The following is an 18,307-nucleotide window of genomic DNA, read 5'->3' as shown; positions in this document are numbered from 1 at the left end:
AATCACAATAGTTTGCTTGGTAAATGTCTTATCTGCCTGAAAATAAATTGACTTCAAATATAAAGAAAATACCCATATTTATGATTAAAAGTATTTTTGACAACTTGAGTATATAAACTTTTAAGAATAGCGATACAACTCTCAAATGTTTCCTTCTAATATTTGTTACTTACATATACCTATTTAAAATTATAAATTATATAAGGTGATATATTAAATTTAGAAATATTGCTCTCTTCTACCATCACATGCCCTGAAATTTTAATCAGATTATTTTGTAAGTGTCTTTGAAATCCATGTCTCCATCAGTGGAGCACTTTTTGAGGCATATAATTAATACGCTTTACCAACCACACTCCCATAGAAGTGATGTGATATATGCCACTTACTGAATTGATGGATGATACTGTCTCTGGAAATTCTGCCCAAGCCCTGGGTACTTATGGCATAACATTAGGACATTGTGTTTTTACAGTTCACTTCATGGATGAATATTTGTGATCTCCACAACATAACAACTGACTGTGTTGCTCTTCATAATTATCTTTAGAGTTCTTGTTTATAATTATTAGATTTATGTTCAATTTCCTTGGTTTCTTCCCTACCCCAGCCCCTTTTTTAGGGATTCTAACAGGTGACTTCAATAAAGATTCAAAACGATCATTGATTGAGGTCATGCCAAGCATATGTTTTCCCCAAATAATGTTTAAGCATTAAAGTTTGATGTTCAAAATAAAGCAATTCTGCATTCACCCCATAATATAAAAGACTTAAAACATTTCCAAATATGGCAACTCCTGCCCTGGCCAGGTGGCTCAGTTGGGTGGAGTATCATCCTGTGCACCAAAATGTTTCAGGTTAGATTCCCAGTCAGGGCACATACCTAGGTTGCAGATTTGATCCCCGGTGGGGATACAAACAGGAGGCACCCAATTGATGTTTCTCCCTCACATCAATACTTCTCTCTCTTCTCTTCTCTTTTCTCTCTCTTTTCTCTCTCTCTCTCCCCTTCCTCTCTCTCTACATATCCTTAGGTAAGGATTTAAAAATGTATATATATGGTAACTCCTTCTGAGTACTACTTTGGGGGAGCTAGGGAAGGCTTCACATTATATTCAGAAATATAATAATTTTGGATATCTTCGTAACTTTTTTTCCCCACAAAGAACTTTCAGAACTACACCATCACAGACTGATACTACCCAAGAGTTGTTTGTTCAGACTAGGAGAGGCCAGGAAGTTCTTATGAGGGTGAAGCATTTCATGAAACAGTACATCCTTCCAGCTGAAAAGGCAAGTATGGTGTGAAAAGAATGTATTTGTGCTCAAGGACTATGAATTACTTCTGCTATCTGCGCTTCTAGGAGTACCATGGTATCATATCTTTGCAATCAGTCAGTCCTTAACAAGATGCCCCTCTTAACTTTCGCACTGAGCTGCTACAGACTTGATCCTGAAAAATCCCAAGCTTCTAAAATATGCCAAGGGAATGCTACAGATCAATCTGTGGAATTAAAATTAAGTCAAAAGATATTAACTTTTTTTGTAAAGTTGAGATCGTTAGTATATTAGAGTAAAACACTACCTTGGGGGCCTTATAACTTAGAATTTTTTTTTTTTAATGGGCCCCTTTGAGAACTAAGAGAACTGTAGAGGAAACAAGACAGAAAATTTTGCATATCTTTGCAAGCTGTTCACAAACACTACTACATGCTACTACTTTAAGGTGTTCAGTTTCAATCAGTTCACCGAGGGTAAAGAAGTAACATGGTACATGCATTCATTCCGTTACCAGCTAATTATCAGGAATCTAATAATGGGTTAGGTACCTGGAGAGCCATTGAAAGTAAAAGAAAGAACAGGACGGACAGGGCTTATTCTCCTACGGAGCTTATACTTTAGCATGAAAGAAAGATATTAAATATGAGATGATAAGTGCTGTGATGAAGAGAGGAAAGCTGTTATGAAAATATGTAAGGCAGGTGGGTGGGCTATGTGTGTGGGTAGAACGCTGGTGTAGAAATGGTAAGGGTTTGAGCCTAGCCCATGTCTGCCATGAGTTAGGTGGTCTTGGGCACACAGCAGTCTCAGAGCCTCAAGTTCATCTGCATTGTGAACAGGTATTACTAGATATACAGTAAACTCCCATTTTAATCTTCTAGGATTCTGAAGTCTAGAGCCAGACTGGCAAAACCAAATAGGAAACTGAAAAAGACCAAAATTCTTTTGACAAAAACCTTCAGTCAATATGTGTTTACAGGGTGGTTAGTGTTATTGCTCAAATTACATGAATATTACATTTTTAGTAAAGATCTAGCATGAGATTAACTTTGCTTACAGAGTGGAGTATAGTATTTTAAAGAAAATACTATATTTTCTCCCCCCCACTTAGGTTTTGCCAGGTAGGTACTCTGGCTTTGATGAAGGGAAGAGATGATCTCTGATCCTCCCTCTTGCCCTGTTTGGGGCATTTGGCTTTGCCTCCTGACCCCTATGTGGCCCTTTAAAAACTAAGGCCCAGGCTGACGTCGATCAGCCTGCATCCCCCAGACAAACTTGGCCCCAGTGCTCTCATACCTGAAGAGTCAGCCTGGCTTTATTCCTGGCCTCTGAGGAATTTCCTTAATTTCCTTCCAGCATGGCTATGCATTACTAACTGTATTTTAAAAATTATTTTAAATATGTTACCTGCAATTTTTAGTTGTACCACCCTGGGAGGGGTTTCTATGACCATCTAGCGTGCCATGTTGCTGAAGGAAACATTCAGACTTTGGTGTAAGATTTTGGGAGTCTATTAACTAATATTGCGGGAGCGTAATTTTGTGAGCAGCAAGCCTCTAGAATACTTTACACTTCTGGTTTTAGAAAGAAATAGTATTGATTGAATTGCCTCTGAAAGAGCTGCTTCACCTAAATATGTTTTCCTTGGATAATAACAGTTTATGGCATTATTCACTTTGCAATAACTTTAGCTAATGACCTTTTTTCTTCTTATTACTTTTAGGAGGTAATTGAGTTCTATGTTCAAAATGAAAATTCAGCAGACAAGTGGAAGAAACCATCAGTGATTGAAAATCTCAAGGTAAGGAAATAAGAAACCCTTTAGCATTGGAAAATTTATATGCAGGAGTTTTGTAAAATCTTATTGTTGGTGCTGTTACTGTTATATATGTAGAGGATAATTATATCAGTAATAACTTTTTTAAAAAAAAGTTAAAAATAGCATCTGCAATATACAAATTAGATTACATAGTGCTTTACATATGGTATGTGATGAAGACAGCCTCTTACAGCTGTTCAGAGGAAAAACACCATCAACACTGCTCACTGGCATCAGCCACTAAATCGAGACTGAAGTCAAGGCAGGCATTTGTCTCACATGGGCTTAATTTCATGTTTTCAAATCCAAATAGCAACATATGTTAAAAATCACAATGCAAAAAGTAGTTATTTGGCTTAATTAGACTCAAGCATGGGAGCTTTTGTAAGAGCTATGTATGATTCAATAAGGACTTGAACAAATTTAATTTTTCAGCCAAATCTAAGGAAGCTTAGAGGAAAAGTCATTTCTTTAAGTTAAGAAACTATTGATTTTTGATGAATTAATAGCTACTTGTTTTTGCACACTAGGATACAATGAAACAATTAACTTCATAAGTGTTTTTAAATTTCAAAAAGCATAAATGCCAATATTATTTTTAAAAAAACACTACTTTTGGTCATCGCAAATTATGATTAGTCCGCATATTCATTACCTCGACAGGAAATGGCCAAAGCAGAGGGCCTCTGGAACTTGTTTCTGCCAGCGGCAAGCGGTCTCAGCCAGGTGGACTATGCCCTGATTGCTGAAGAAACTGGAAAATGCTTTTTTGCTCCAGATGTCTTTAACTGCCAAGCACCAGGTTACTATGTTACTTAAAAACAGACGTTCTCAGATATTTTGAGCAGTGTTTATAATTTCTCTATTTTATGACAAGATTGTTTTTCCTACAAGAAGTCATTGGTTTATAAATTTGTCTATAATTTTACTTTTTAGTTACTTTGATTTAAATATTTAAAAAAAGGATCTAATGTTCTCAATTGATTACTCTTTTGTTTAACATAATGACGTTAAGGGTTTTAGTGAACAGGATCTGCCACCAAAGGGACTGGCAGTGTGAGGACTGCAGTTTCCTGACTGGGTATTGTATGTTTCTATGGCTGGTTGGAATGAATAGAGAATTCCAAACCTTTTGGTTAGCCTCACTCTCTTTCCATTTATTCACCATCTATTTATAGATTATCTACTATGTGTCAAGCCCTGTTCTAGATCCTTGAAATATATCAAGGAATAAAATAAACAAAGATTCCTGCCCTCATGGAGTTGATATTCTAATGGAGGGAGGCAAAAATGCGTAATAAATATAGTAAATAAATAAATTATGTAGTAAGTTTGAAGATAGAAAGTGCTTGGAAAAAAGAAAACTCAGTAGGGTAGGGGAGCTATAGAATGCTGAGGGAATATGGATTACGATTTAAAATAGAATGGTTGGGCTAGGCCTTATTTAGAAAATGACATTTGATAAGACTTGAAGGTGAGAGAATTAGCCATGCTGATGTCTGGGGGAGAGTTTTCTTAGCACATGCACAGGCCCTAAGGCAGCAGTGTGATTGGTGTGTTCCAGGAGCAGCCAGGGAGGCCAGTGTGGCTGGGAGAAGAACAGTAGAGGATACCAGAGAGGACAGGGCCTTCTTCATACATTGGGCCTTATAGAGCCAGATAAGAGCTTAAAACAGTGAAATGGAAGCCATTGGGGATTTGAGCAGAGCAGTGACAAGATGTAACTTAGGTTTTAAAAGGATTTTGGCTACTATGTTGAGAATTAACAGAAGGAAGGAAGGAGGGAAGCAAGAGTCTGTTGTAATAATCCTAGTGAGGGATTATGGTGATTTGCTCTAGGGTACTAGCAGTGGAAGGGGTAAGGAGTGGAAATCTCGATTCTAAATATACTTTGAAGGCAGAGCCAAGAGGATTTCCTGATTGGATCTGGGGTATAAATAAGGGAGTCAAGGATGCCGCTAAGAACTTTGACATGAAAATTGAAAGGATGAGGGAAGGAGGCCAGCTTTTCTTTGAAAAGATAATATGGAGTGTAATCTATAGAAGGTGTTTTCAAACCTGGATTTGCAGAAGACCCACCTAAGAAACTTAAAAATAAAATGCAGATTCACAGGCTCCATCCCTGGAGATTCTGGATCCTTAGGTCTAGGGTGGACCCTGGGAATGTCTTTTATATTTTTTTAAACATGATACTCTGATGCTGCCAATCAAGAACTAGCATTTGATTTCTAGTAGAAGGCTGATATAGTGTTCCTGCACAATAGGCCTTGGCATTGCCTTTTGTGCTTACTGTGTGGCTCTGGTGCTAACTCTCCCAAAGAGTGAATGAAGGTGGAACTGCCAAAAAGAGGCATATTGGATATCTGAGAGAAAACACCCTGGTGTTTTAGCACTGTGTCTTCCCTGTTCTTTGACTCTCATTTCTTTGGAACAATTGAGATAGTTCATAGACTTCTGTTAAAGGTTAAACTTGTCCCTGGTGTGGTTTTCCCCTCTTCAAAACCCTGATTTATCAAATTACTGTTGTACTACATTTTAATCTAATAATGAAGCTATTGTTAAAGTGAAGAAATATATTCACAAAGTTTCTAAAGATTCATCTCATTCGTGTGAAGCTATTACATCATGCTGCATAGGTGGCTTAATTTTGTGGAAAGAGAACTGGTTGTCTTTTGTTTAAAACTTTTTTTACTGTTACTCAGTAATAAGAAATATATTTTATATTGTGACCCAATATGTAGCATATGTCTTCACTGATTAATGGATGGGGAGAGGGAGATATATTATTGAAAAAAGGCTTCATGAAACAAGTTTCCCTTACTGCATGCAATGCATTTGCATATTTTCCACTGAGTCTAATCTAATACATTCTATTTTGATTTATTTTAATTTTCATAGATTGTTAGCCATAGTCCATTAAATTGATTTTACAACACTAATGGGTCATAATATAAAAAATAATGCTATAGAGGACACCCTTTGCAGTTGCAGCTCTGCCACTATTTCTCCATTTGACCTGTGCACTTAATTTTCACTAAATGGTCGTAGGGGTTTTTTTTAGTATTAAAATTTCCTGAGTCTGTCAGTTGTACTGTCTAAATGATAGCACTAAACTGCTAACATTTTAAAACTGGCCAGGGAAATACATTTTCTTCGATCAAAGTATGATCAACAACTCTCCTCAGCAAACCAGATGTGTCAAATCATAAGTAGAACACTAGGCATCTTCTTTTTGCAGTGGAGACATCTTCATGCAGGGCTTGGGGCGTTGTGTTTTGGAGCATTTCCAAAGCAGATAAAAAGGGTGTGTAAAGTTAAATACTTTGGGAGGTTTCTTAGGTGTAAAAGATGAATTTCTACTCAGGCTTCCCAAATTATTTCCCAAGTAGTTATAAAAGCTTATGGGAAACATATGTCATCTTCCAGTTTGTCTTTTTTTGTTTTTTGCCCTTCAGTAAGTTATACAATATTGTATATTGGAATCTTGAGAATAGCAATTTTAATTCTAAAGCTATTACTAGATAATTTGGGCACCACTGGGCTGATTTGCGGGAGAAAATTGTAGACGTTAATTTATCTAAGGCTCTTTTCCCAACCCATAAATGATAGCTTTGTTTTGCCAGCTTCTCAGAATAAACTGGTAATTTTTGGAGAGTTTATATTCAATATTTACCTCATTTGAACTGTAACAAGAAACATTGAAAACAAGTGAAGAAAACACTGAGCTTCATTAGTTCCAACTCAGGACTCATTTTCTCCCTCAGTCAAAAGGAATTTTCAGCTTGTGTTAATCTACTAAGAATTTTGCATTTTAATATAACGTCAGCTCTGTTAGAAGTGTCTGAACAGAGTACAAACATATTTTGAGAGACTTACCTTAGACTTAACTCAATTTCCATAGGCATTTTAGTGACTATCCTTAAAGTCATTATAAGAGGTGATATTGAAAAATTCTGTAAAATCTTGTAAGTAATCAGTATTCAAGGGAAAGGTTTTAGAAAGTATTTTTAGAAATGCGATAGGAATGAAAATCAAAGAAAGGCGTCTAAAGCATTCTGCTCTATGGCAGACATGAAGCTTTTTTTTTTAAACCTGAGGGTGATTCTATGGTGTTATCATGTACTGAACAATGCCCTCTGAGGGTTGGAGAGGGTCTTTGACGTCATTGTCACTTTCTACCCAGGGCAGGGATTCTGTGTTTAGCATTCTTGAGATATGACCTAATACTTTTCTAGACAGTATGGGGTGCACAAAAGTAAGAGCAATGTTAGAGGTGAAGAGACAGTAATTACCATGTGAGTTAAGGAGGAGATAGTTCCGACTGGGTAATCGGAGATTCTCCACAATGAAGGCGGCTCAGAAGCAGGAATTGACTTAGAATGATGGGTGGGATTCCACTGAGAGAGGGCCTGGTCGGAGCAGACGTGAGGAAGTGAGACAGCACAGGGTGTGTTTGAGGAACTGCTATCCCGTTTTCCAGGAGTGTTGCAATCACTCCTGGCAGAGTGTATTTACAAGATACCAGGCAAGGGTTAGGCCAGTAAGTTGTTTTCCTCTGTCCTAATTGAGTTAGACCTCATGAAAGCCATGTTTTGTCCAGATGAAGTGGACAAGTGTCTGTGATCCAGAACAGGTTGCATAAACAGGCACTGAATGCCGTGTACTTACCGCATGCCTTCATTGTAAATTTGCTATTATGCTTCAAAATATCATTAGCAAACATTTGTTTTAAAAGGATGCATGTCTGTACTATATACATAAAGTTTGGACTTCACATTAGTAAATTTTTAAAGTCGAAACAAATGCTTTTCTTATTACATGTAGACACAGGGAACATGGAGCTGCTCCACATGTACGGAAGCGAGCAGCAGAAGCAGCAGTGGCTCGAGCCTCTTCTCCAAGGGAGCATTGCCTCCTGCTTCTGCATGACAGGTACGCAGGCCACAGCTCTCCCTGTGCAGCCAGCCCCCGCGTTGTTACGGATGAGCTGAAGAATGTGGGATGTGGCTCTGCAGTTCCGGCAAGTTTGCCCGTGGTCAGTTTTAAGTGCTGAAACTTTTAAATGTGCAGAATAAAATGACCCTCCCCTTAGGGAGGACTCTGGATGATGTTTCCCGGTGGCCTGCTTTAGGCATTAGCAGCAGAGTAAACCTATTTCATAACCTTTTGACTTGTATTTCTAAAACTGCCAACTATAGATATTTAAGATTTTTTTTGCCCTTATGTAGGAAATATTTGTCTTGTGATAATTTTATGTTGACACTTAAGAAATACTTAACTCTGCATAAACCCGGAAAAATAGAATTTCCACCAATGCTGGTCATATAGCTCAAATTATAATCATATGGGGGAATAAAGCTAGAGCATGTTAATAAAAATGGTTTGGTACCATTTGTACATAGGAAACAGTAACTAAGAACTCTTGAAAGGACAAACACATTATTTCATAATTGAGTTTAAAATTAAACTATATTTCATCTGGCCATAATTTTGGCCAGATTTTATTGTCTTCTATAACACTGCATACATTTATAATAGCAAAACCGACCTCCATTTAAATCAGTAAGAGGCACTTATTGAACACTTGCCATATGATGTGGTTATCTATAAAGCGCTAATTTGAGGTTACAAAATCAGTAGAGTACACAGCCCCCTTTCTAAAGGAAATGAGTCTCTAATTTTAGAAAAAGAACACATGAAATATGTGAAGGACCCATTTAAAAGAGCATTAAATTACCAAGTGAAGATTACTGTGGTTGAGAGCTAGCCTGTAAATTCTGAAATGCCATGCCAAGCAGTTGTGTAAGAGTCCATGGAAAACTTCCTGAAGACATTAAGTGTTGAGCAGGCTTTATGGAATGCAAAATAAATAAGTTGGTGAAAGCATTCCTGACGGAATTTCCAAGGCACAGTTAGAAATTGTTTGAGATAGTGAACTGCATGGTACGGAAATCTGGCTTGCAGATATTTAGCACAGACTTCCGTTGTGGGGAGCAATGTTTTTAATCTACTTTTGATGACTGGGAAAAGGATTGAGTTTTATCCCAAGTCATGTATCAATGAGGAAGCCAAGAACACAATTCAGATTGCTGATCCCCACTGTTCTAAATACTTCATTCATTCATCTTCCAATGCACGTGTACTGAATACCTACTATTTGTAGGTTATGGGAGAACCAGGGTAGAATGGGGGAACGATAGGAAGATGAGAGAGACAAAGATGCTCTCTCTGTCCTCTAAGTCTCTTTGGTAAACAGTTGGTATCAGCCTTCCTGTAAATTCAGCCTTTGCTTATTTATAGAGCCGGATGTAGCATCCAGTGATGCCACAAATATTGACTGCAGCATCCAACGAGATGGCGACAGCTATGTAGTCAACGGCAAGAAGTGGTGGAGCAGTGGTGAGTACTCGGACTGACCCTTTGTGCTGCATGCTGTGCTGGAATAATATGAACATAGTTATGTTTTATGATCACAGTTCTTTCAATTCTGCCTTAGCATTTTCAAATTTAGAAACAGCTGATAAAAAGAGAAGTAACTTAAAAATAACGTGTCTTGATTAGGTGATGTTTATTTTAAGAGCAGAAAGCATCGTGTTTTTTTTTACAGTTCGTGAAAGATAAAATTCATATTACTGCACAATATTTTTGACCATTATAATTTCTATCAAAATTAAAGTTTAATAGGGACATATCACATGGACTATAATAATTTATATATAATTGTTTTTAAAGAGAAACTGTACATGTTATTAAAATAATTTATTGTGATACATATTTCCATTGCTTAAAAATACAAGTGTTCAAATGAAAATTAAGAATCTTTATACATAGAAAAATGCATTGTTTGGTCAACTCTCAGTAATACACTCAGATAAATGGATGAACCCTTTAGAAAGTTATAAAAATAACAGATTATATTAACAATCAGATATGATTGCCTGAGGATTGCTTCTGAGTATACATGATAAATCTAATGGGAAAACCAGCTTATTACTAAAGAAAGGTGATGTATGCAAGCAAACTGTGTGTTTAGAAACTTACCATAAGTGTATTAAAAGGGCCAGAAAAGCTTTTTATGCACTTTTTGTTGATGATTGTTAGTATGAAATCACTTACAAATTAAAAAACAAGAAGGATAGATTAAATTTTGCTGTATAGTTATTCAAATATTGAAATCATGCAGGGAAATCATTCTTACATAATTTAAAATAATTATAAATGCCCCTTAATATAAGCCTCTTTATTAATGTTTTAGATGGCCTAACTTATAGCATAATGTTTTTATTATTTATGCCTGTTACTATTCTTTTCCGATATTGCTCATTTTAATTTTCATGTTTTATGCACTGATTATTCTGTTTCCTGTTCTTTGTGGCTTCTACCCTGCCCCCTTCCTGACCACAACCTCTTCTTTGTAGTAAGTTGCCACCACAGTGTTTGAAATTTGAATTTCAGAATAATGCAGATGTTTTATCTGAGGGAGAAGCATCACCCATGTGTATTGAAGCAAGATACAGGGCAGTTTTACATTTAAATGCTGAATGTACTGGTTGGCTGTGTAGGGGCTTCAGAATCGAAAGGAATCTCCTCCACATTTTGTCTTTGTCTTCTCCAGGTCCCATATTTCTTGGCAACTTTCATGATGTAGTTTTTAAAAGAGGATCCCATAAAAACATATAGGACTGGGTTGAGGCAGCTGTGAAAGAGTGCAATGCTCTCTGTGATTTGGATGGCGACGTCCATGCGTTTGCTTGTGTCGCAGTCGGTGATCAGGGAGTAGATAATGTCTATGGCTTGGCAGAACTTGACGATGTTATAAGGCAGCTGAGTGACAATGAAAACTATAACCACTGTGAGCAGAACTTTGAGGGGTCGAGATTTTTTAATGTTTGGCATCTTGATGAGTGTCCTTGCCGTGATGAAGTAGCACACTCCCATAATGAGAAAGGGTATCACAAATCCGATGCAGATTTCCAGCATTTGAATTGATGCTTTCATTGATGTTTGTAGGTGGTATGGGAAGATGGGAACGCACATAGCCTTGTGATTTACGGTATAAAACACCAGCTCGGGTATACTCAGTAAGATGGCAGCCGTCCAGACACAGAAACAGATGAACCTGCATGATTTTCCCACTCCTGAGTGACTTGGGGCTTTAGTTACTGCCCAGTATCTGTCTATGCTGATACAAGCCAAAAACTGCATTCCAGAAACAAAGTTGATTGTGTACAAGGCCGACGTGACCTTGCACATGATTTTCCCTAAAACCCACCCATGAACTGCATTAACTGCCCAAAAAGGCAGTGTGAATAGGAGGAGTAAGTCTGCCACCGCCAAGTGCAGGATGTACACATCTGTTTTGGTTCTCTGCTTCTTGTAACAGGCGTAGATCGCCACTACTGCGGAGTTTCCTGCAACTCCAATGATGAAGGCTACTGTGAAGAAGGCCGGCAGGAAAACTTTTGCAAAGTTTCTGACCTCTTCTTTTACACAGACCACTTCATACTGACTGTAGTCATGAGTGCCGTTTATTTCATTGTCCTCATAATAGTAATCTGTTGATAGGTTGTGTTCCAAAGCCATGGCTGCAACCTAAATGGCAAAAAGTATACAGGATGTTCATTTTAATGTTGCTTAGAAGGAAACACTTTTTTTCATCGAGCATATGTTTTGTTCTCTTACTAGAGAAGAGATAGTTGCCATAACATACACGAGCATGAATCTGCCATCCTTGGAAATCCTTTGATGGAAGCCACGTTAGAGTATATCCCCAGGACTAGCTTCTTTTCTTTCTTTTTTTTCACTTTATTTTTTCCATCACCATTTATCTCCTCTATGCCCTCTTCCACCCCCTATGTGCAGGAGCTGGGATTTACACAGGGAAGCTAAAAATAATACCATGGGGAATTTTCTTAACCATTAAACCCTAAATAAACGTCATGACTTCTTTTGTGAAAATAGTTCTTAAAATATGAAAATTTAGTCAGATTTCAACTAAAAGGAATCAAAAATGTTATAATTTTTACATATACAAGTTTGTGATTCTCATGCAGTATATTTACAAGTTAAAATAAAAATAATTTTAATTACTTAAATTTATTTTCTTTTTAGGTTATTTATTTTAAAATAAGTTTCATAAGTTATCTCAGCATTTATCCTCAGTTTCATTAGTTGGCAGTTTCATTAGTTGGCAGTCTCTAGTTAGCCTTCCTCCAAACCCTGTCACTACATGCTTATTGTATACTGTTTGGTGGCACTGTCATTTCACTAGTCACGTAAGCCTTAAGCTTGTGCCAACCTGACTTCTCTCTTACATTCATCCATGATTTCTCGTCAGCCCTTAAATTCTGATTTTACCTTCCAAATAGATCTCGAATCTGTTCTTTCAGTCTGTGCTCTGTGACACATCCACACAATTCGACCGTCGTTGCCTCTTACCTGGTCTACTGCAGTATCTTCCTAACTAGCATCCTACTGTTCTTGGTCTTCCTGCCACCTCCTTGTCAAACACATTTTTCTTCCCGCCATTAGAGTGCTGTCTCTACAATGCCAGTCTGTAACTCCCCTGCTTAGCTCCTCGCCTGAAAGACACATCTCTTCACCTGAGACTGTCCAGGCTCCTTAGCAAGATATCCAAGGCTCCCTCCATAATGTGGTCCTACCCATGGTTCCTGCCACATCTCTCTACTAGGGGCCCAACACCACAGAAAGTACTAGTACTGAGTTGCCAGTGGTCTGCTGGCACACCCCGTGCTGGAGCGCAGGTACTCATTCTGTTCCTTTATCTCATATACTATTTCCTGCCCTTCCCCCGAAGGGCCAATTCCTACTCAGTTAACTTGGATGTTACCTACACAGAAGACTTTCCTGATCCAAAAGCTGTAGACGTACCTCTTAGAAAACTGACCCCATTCTAATTAAAAAGATGTGTTTCCCAGACTACATTTTCCCTCTATGCCCTAAGTTCCCTAAGACTGTAATTAATACCTTATAGAGTGCCTGGTGCACACTAGCTGCTCAGTAAGTATCTGTCAAATATAGGTTTTTACCTGCAGATATAAAGCTGTTACTCTCCTGCCTCACCAGTGTTATTCTACTGTTTTGGCTCTTAATACCCAGTAGTAGTAGGATAAGCTTACACAGAATTCACAAGTTTTCAAATGTATTTAATATTGTCTTTCAATGTTTTTATCAGAGTGCTGAGTTTTGTTTAGCTTTTTTCTTAGCCTTTCTGTCTCCCTTTGGTTATTTTTGTCCTTGGAAGAATCCCAAATATTCTTATAGAACCATGAATGAAAACACTATTTTCAGAACAGTGTGACAACTTATGGTACAATTTCAAAAGAATATTCTTATACTTGCTAACATTTTTGGGATGAGTAAAGCAAAGTAAAGAAGCCCTCCCTGGAAAGATACCATGTAAAAGAACTACTTTTATTATGTAAAAAGCAGGTGCCAACAACTTAAAATGACTACTATTATCCTTACTGTTATTTGAAAAGTTCCAATCTGGAAGAGTTCCCTGGTTTCTATTAATTATTAACACAATGATGAACTTTGCTCTTTCCTTCTCTTTTATCACAGAATCTTGAACTTGATAAGGAACAATGTGGCCAAATAATGTAAGATATTAAGGAAGGATATTTTAAAATCATAATTAATCTTGCTAAAAATGTGCATAAATAGGAGTAGGAAAGGAAATTATTTCCAGAAATGATCCTCTGGCTGAGGCATAGAATCACATTTAGATGTCTCTGTAATTACCACAAGAACAAAAAAATTAGTGTTTGTAAAACAAAGCAAAAAAATTGGCATAGCAAAATCTGCTTCTCATTAATAAAATTTCATAGGCAATAGTGGTGTTAAAATAATACATATTTTCTTCTTGTTATATTCAGATAATTGTTTTAAGGTTCAAGTGTATAAGTGTATAGCTGTTTTCAAATAGCTCTTCTTTGCACATAAACTTAGTTTAGACTTTTATGCATAAAGACTCCCTCTGCAGAAGTAAATATACAAAGTCTTTGAGCTTTTAAAATAAATCATATCCTAGTCAGAATGAGAAAAGAAAAACCAACCTGTTTCAGTGGGCAGACGGGAGCAGTCTTGAGTGCAGAGTGAAATCAAATGACCTCTCTTAACTGGGGCTACTTTTGTTTTCGTTTTATACCCCGCCTTTGTCTTGCATCCAAGAGGGCTTTCCTGAAATTTAACCTCGTGAGCACTTGATCTTTATGAATAACCCATCCCATGAAACCAAATTCAAGTTCTTAAGCATCTTAGGATACAAGCCTGGGAGAATTTCATCTTGTTTCAACAACTACAGACCTTTCCAAGTTTCCACTTAGCTGAAGGCAACCAGAAGTGCTTGTGCTTAGGAACTGCCTCCAAGCCAAAAGAATTCACCGAGAGCATCCAGGCAGCTAAGGAGCACTTGTAGGCAGCACCAGAAAAGGGCCCTCTAAACTATCTGCCCTCGGGAGGAAAACGAAAACGATTTTCACCCAGAAAATTATCTTTCTGAAGGCTAAATTATCAAAGGCTAAATTCTAAGTAATCATTGGGCATATCTAGAAGTTAACTTTTTTATGCCCCATGAGTATTTTACTTAAGCTATGAGGCTCCTCTTTGCTTCACTGTCCTCCTGTCCTGGACCTCGGGGTGCGCCTTCCCCCCCCCCCCCAACTTAAAACTCTCTTGCCTTCTTGTACCTTTTTCCTCACAGACCAGCATCCCATCCTAGGTCTTAGTAGGTCGTTTATTGTTTCCAGGTTTCCGAATGAATGACAATTAGAGAAAGAAGAGAAACTTATGCAGATGTAGCCCTTGTGGCTTATTTGAGTGGGGCTCTCCTCACATTTGCATAATGGTTCTACTTACTGTGTACTCGCCAGGCCAGGGCAGACTCCACCTGCAGGAGTTACTTCAGACCCGTGCCATTTTCCTCCAAGCAATTCAATTCTCAGAAAAGAGGCTTGGGCATGGGGCCCTTGTCTCCCTTCATCTTCCCGAAGTACATGCCTGAGGACAGGCCGGGTTCTTGCTATTCCCCAGTCTCTGAGGAAGTCTTTGGCTTGCAGCTAACCCAGCACACCAGGAAAAAGCGGGCCTGGATCGGTGGCATTTGCCCTTTTCCATTGTGTAAATAAATGCTCCTACCGTGACCTATTTTAAGCTGCCAGCGTGAAGTCACTGAAAGCAATGCTGCTGAGAGGCGAGCAGAACCAGCTCTCCCGAGCAGGCTCAGGCACACTTCTCCCAGAGGCGGCACCGCCTCTGTTTACCGGAGCTGATGTTACTCTGGTCTCTCGCTCCTTCTGCGGGACACTGCTCCCCATGTCATCCCTGTCCCTGCCCTCTCTAGGCGATCTGGTCTTTCCCCTCTCTTGCCTCTTGTCCTTGTTCTGATATACACTGGGGCAGGAGGGAAAAAGCGAGCAACCTTCCACTAAATTCTTAGAGTGGCCTACAAAATCCCTCCACCCTCCCTGCCTCTGCCCTTACAGCGCAGGACTCGTCCTCTGCCCCTTGCTGTGCCCACCACCCGCTTGCTGTGCCCACCACCCTCTTGCTGTTGTGGAACATACCAGGCACATTTCCTACTCAGGGCTTCGTGCTGGCTCCTCTGTCTGCTGGACTGTGCTTCCTCCTTCAGCCACTTCCAGGCTTTCTCCAGGCACCACCTCCTCACTGGGCAGTCCCTGGCCTTTCTATTTGAAATGCACCCCGTGCCCAGACTCCAAACCCACCTTAACCACAGCACTTAGTGGGCACTAACGCACCGTACCAGCTGCCTGCGGCCTCTGCCCTGCATCACAGTGGGAACTGCATCAGCGCAGGCACTTGGTTTGCTTCTGCACTGGCAGGGCCCAGGTGCTAGAATGATGTCTGGCACATAACAGGTCCCCAATCAATACTTTCATTTAATAAGCAATCCTACTTCTCCTGCTTACATGACCCCATTTCACTGACCCTTGTTGCTATACTTCGACAGTGCTTAAGTAACTTATCTTCTACAACGTGCGAAGTCAGCAATGGAGCTGGGATTCTGCGCCCAGACCTTCAGTCTCAGGCCAGCTCTGCTCGATCATACTCTGAATTATATCTTAGTTATTATTTGTGGGTTATCATAACTTGCCTTACCATTCAACTATTATAGGACTTTTAGAATGTTTCCAATATTTTGCCATTACAAATGATGTTACAGAGAGCGTATTTATAAATGCTGTAAGGAACTGAACTTAATCTAATCTTACTGAAAAGTACTGAAGAACGTGACTGTATAATTATCTTTTTCTTTTTACACAATCAATAGCATTCTTACTATTCATACTGTAGAATAATCCTAGAGTTTTCAGATAAGTGTAGTTTTGATAGATATTGTAAAATTATACTCTATAGGGATGGTATGACTTTGTACTCCACCAATAATGTAAGAAAGTGTCTATTTCCCTAGAACCTTCCAATAGAATGTGTTATTTGACACCACTTTACTCTCTAAATGGTTTCTAACAGCCCCCCCCCCCCCCCCCCCGCCCTAGCCAGTCATGTGTGGAAATATTTTCCCCAAATTGTTTTTTTAAAAATGTATAATAGTTTTATATAGACAAGTCAATTTATCTTTTTCTTTGATTTCAGTTATCATTTTTAAGGTTTAAAATTTATTTCCCATCTAGAGATTTCTTTAAAAATTATTTTTTCTTCTGGTTTCTTATGGCTCTTTTAAAATTAAAAAAAAGTTTCAATTCTGATCTATTTGGAATTGATTCTGATCCAGTGGTATTGTGTAACTACAGCTGCAGCAGTAGCAGGAGCGTGTGACACTTAGTGAATACTTATTACATTTAAACCTTCCTGGAGGTAGAATAAGTGAATTTCAGAGTGTTTCCCCCATTAAAAATCATCACACATACTTTTAGAGAACACATAAGATTGGTTTTTTAAAAACTGTATGATTGTATGATAAACATTTTTAATAAGTGGAAGTTTCATTGTAAAATGGGACTTAATTCATAATGGGTTTTTATTCCAATTTGGATTAAAGCTAAGTATTAGTTTTAAAGCTGAGACCAAATAAAGTTTAAGTATTTCACCTCAGAAATGCAGTGTTGGTACAAGAAATAGCTGAGACTTTGTGGATGGCTAACTGTGCTTCATATTACATAATTGTTTACATCACTTTATTGTTACAGACCGCATCCACACCCAACCGTCAGGTTTCTTCCCCACCTGTCATCTTCCCTTGTGTTAGAGAATGACTTCGTTTAATAACCAGGTGGTTTGCCCTGGCCAGCGGCACTGGAGGGTCGCCAATCCCTGTCCCCAGTCAGTTGGTCAGTCCGGTGCATGCGGGAGGCAACCAATCAGTGTGTCTCTCTCACATCGATGCTTCTCTCTCTCTCTCTTCCCCCCTTCGCCTCCCCCCTCTTTAAAAATTAATGGAAAAAATATCCTCACTCCTCGGGTAAGGATTAAAAAATAAATAAATAACCATGTGGTTTGTAAGAGTCTAAGAAATTAAAATCCATCAGCAAATATCAGGGAGGTGTCGTTTTGCAGCTTGACTTAATCCTGGCACTTGAACAGCCTTGAAATACCAGTTTGGATTAAAAACAAAAATATTTTCTCTCTGTCATCCATTTCATTCATGCAGGTCTGTGACACAGCAGATATATTTAAATGTTTTCTGGTCTATTCAGGAAACTCTAATATATTTCATTTATGACATCTGGTATCCTGCTTATTAACTAAAATGATATAAAAGAGCAAAACTCTCTTTTAGAAGGACATTTTAGCGGCTCTATCTGCCAAATTCTACTTGTAACTAAGATGAGATGATATATTTGTGAGGGTTTTTTCCCATTTTAAGAAACTTCAAGGTTAAATAAAAATATTTCAAAATTTAAAATTTATGCACTCACCCTTACTTCCTCTACGTAATGATCCCCAAAGGAGGGCCAATTGAGAGGTTTTATTATTTTTTTAATCAAAGTTGTTTTAGGTTAGATTAAGCAAGGGGGAATCAAAGAATTATTTACTTTTTTTTTTTTTTTTTTTAGTTTCTTCAAAATTTACCAGATTCCTGAAATCTGTTGGGCACTCACACAAAACTGAGGCAACAAGTTTTCATATGACACAAAGGGCAAGGCAAGACATGCTATTGTGAAATATTAGAGAAATATATATATAATCTGAGTATTAGGGAAA

At 38.2% G+C, this 18,307-nt stretch overlaps 2 protein-coding genes across 2 annotated transcripts in view; one reads left to right on the top strand and one right to left on the bottom strand.

Annotated features, from left to right (window-relative positions):
- ACAD11 (acyl-CoA dehydrogenase family member 11) overlaps positions 1–18,307 on the top strand; it is a 56,100-nt gene that overhangs the window by 20,947 nt on the left and 16,846 nt on the right. Inside the window, exons 9-13 of the mRNA XM_016224365.2 lie at positions 1,167–1,293; positions 3,005–3,082; positions 3,764–3,902; positions 7,925–8,032; positions 9,401–9,499. Coding sequence (XP_016079851.2) covers positions 1,167–1,293; positions 3,005–3,082; positions 3,764–3,902; positions 7,925–8,032; positions 9,401–9,499 — 551 coding nt within the window. The remainder of the gene's footprint in view (positions 1–1,166; positions 1,294–3,004; positions 3,083–3,763; positions 3,903–7,924; positions 8,033–9,400; positions 9,500–18,307) is intronic.
- ACKR4 (atypical chemokine receptor 4) lies at positions 9,652–14,757 on the bottom strand. Its single transcript, XM_016224366.2, has 2 exons — positions 14,179–14,757; positions 9,652–11,692 (listed from the first exon to the last, which is right to left on the bottom strand). The coding sequence occupies exon 2, from the start codon at positions 11,681–11,683 to the stop codon at positions 10,631–10,633; it is 1,053 nt and encodes a 350-aa protein (XP_016079852.1). The 5' UTR covers positions 11,684–11,692; positions 14,179–14,757; the 3' UTR covers positions 9,652–10,630.

This window comes from Miniopterus natalensis, chromosome 15, assembly GCF_054644295.1.
Source record: "Miniopterus natalensis isolate mMinNat1 chromosome 15, mMinNat1.hap1, whole genome shotgun sequence".
Taxonomy (NCBI): Eukaryota; Metazoa; Chordata; class Mammalia; order Chiroptera; family Miniopteridae; genus Miniopterus; species Miniopterus natalensis.
This window is presented reverse-complemented; position numbering and strand designations above follow the sequence as displayed.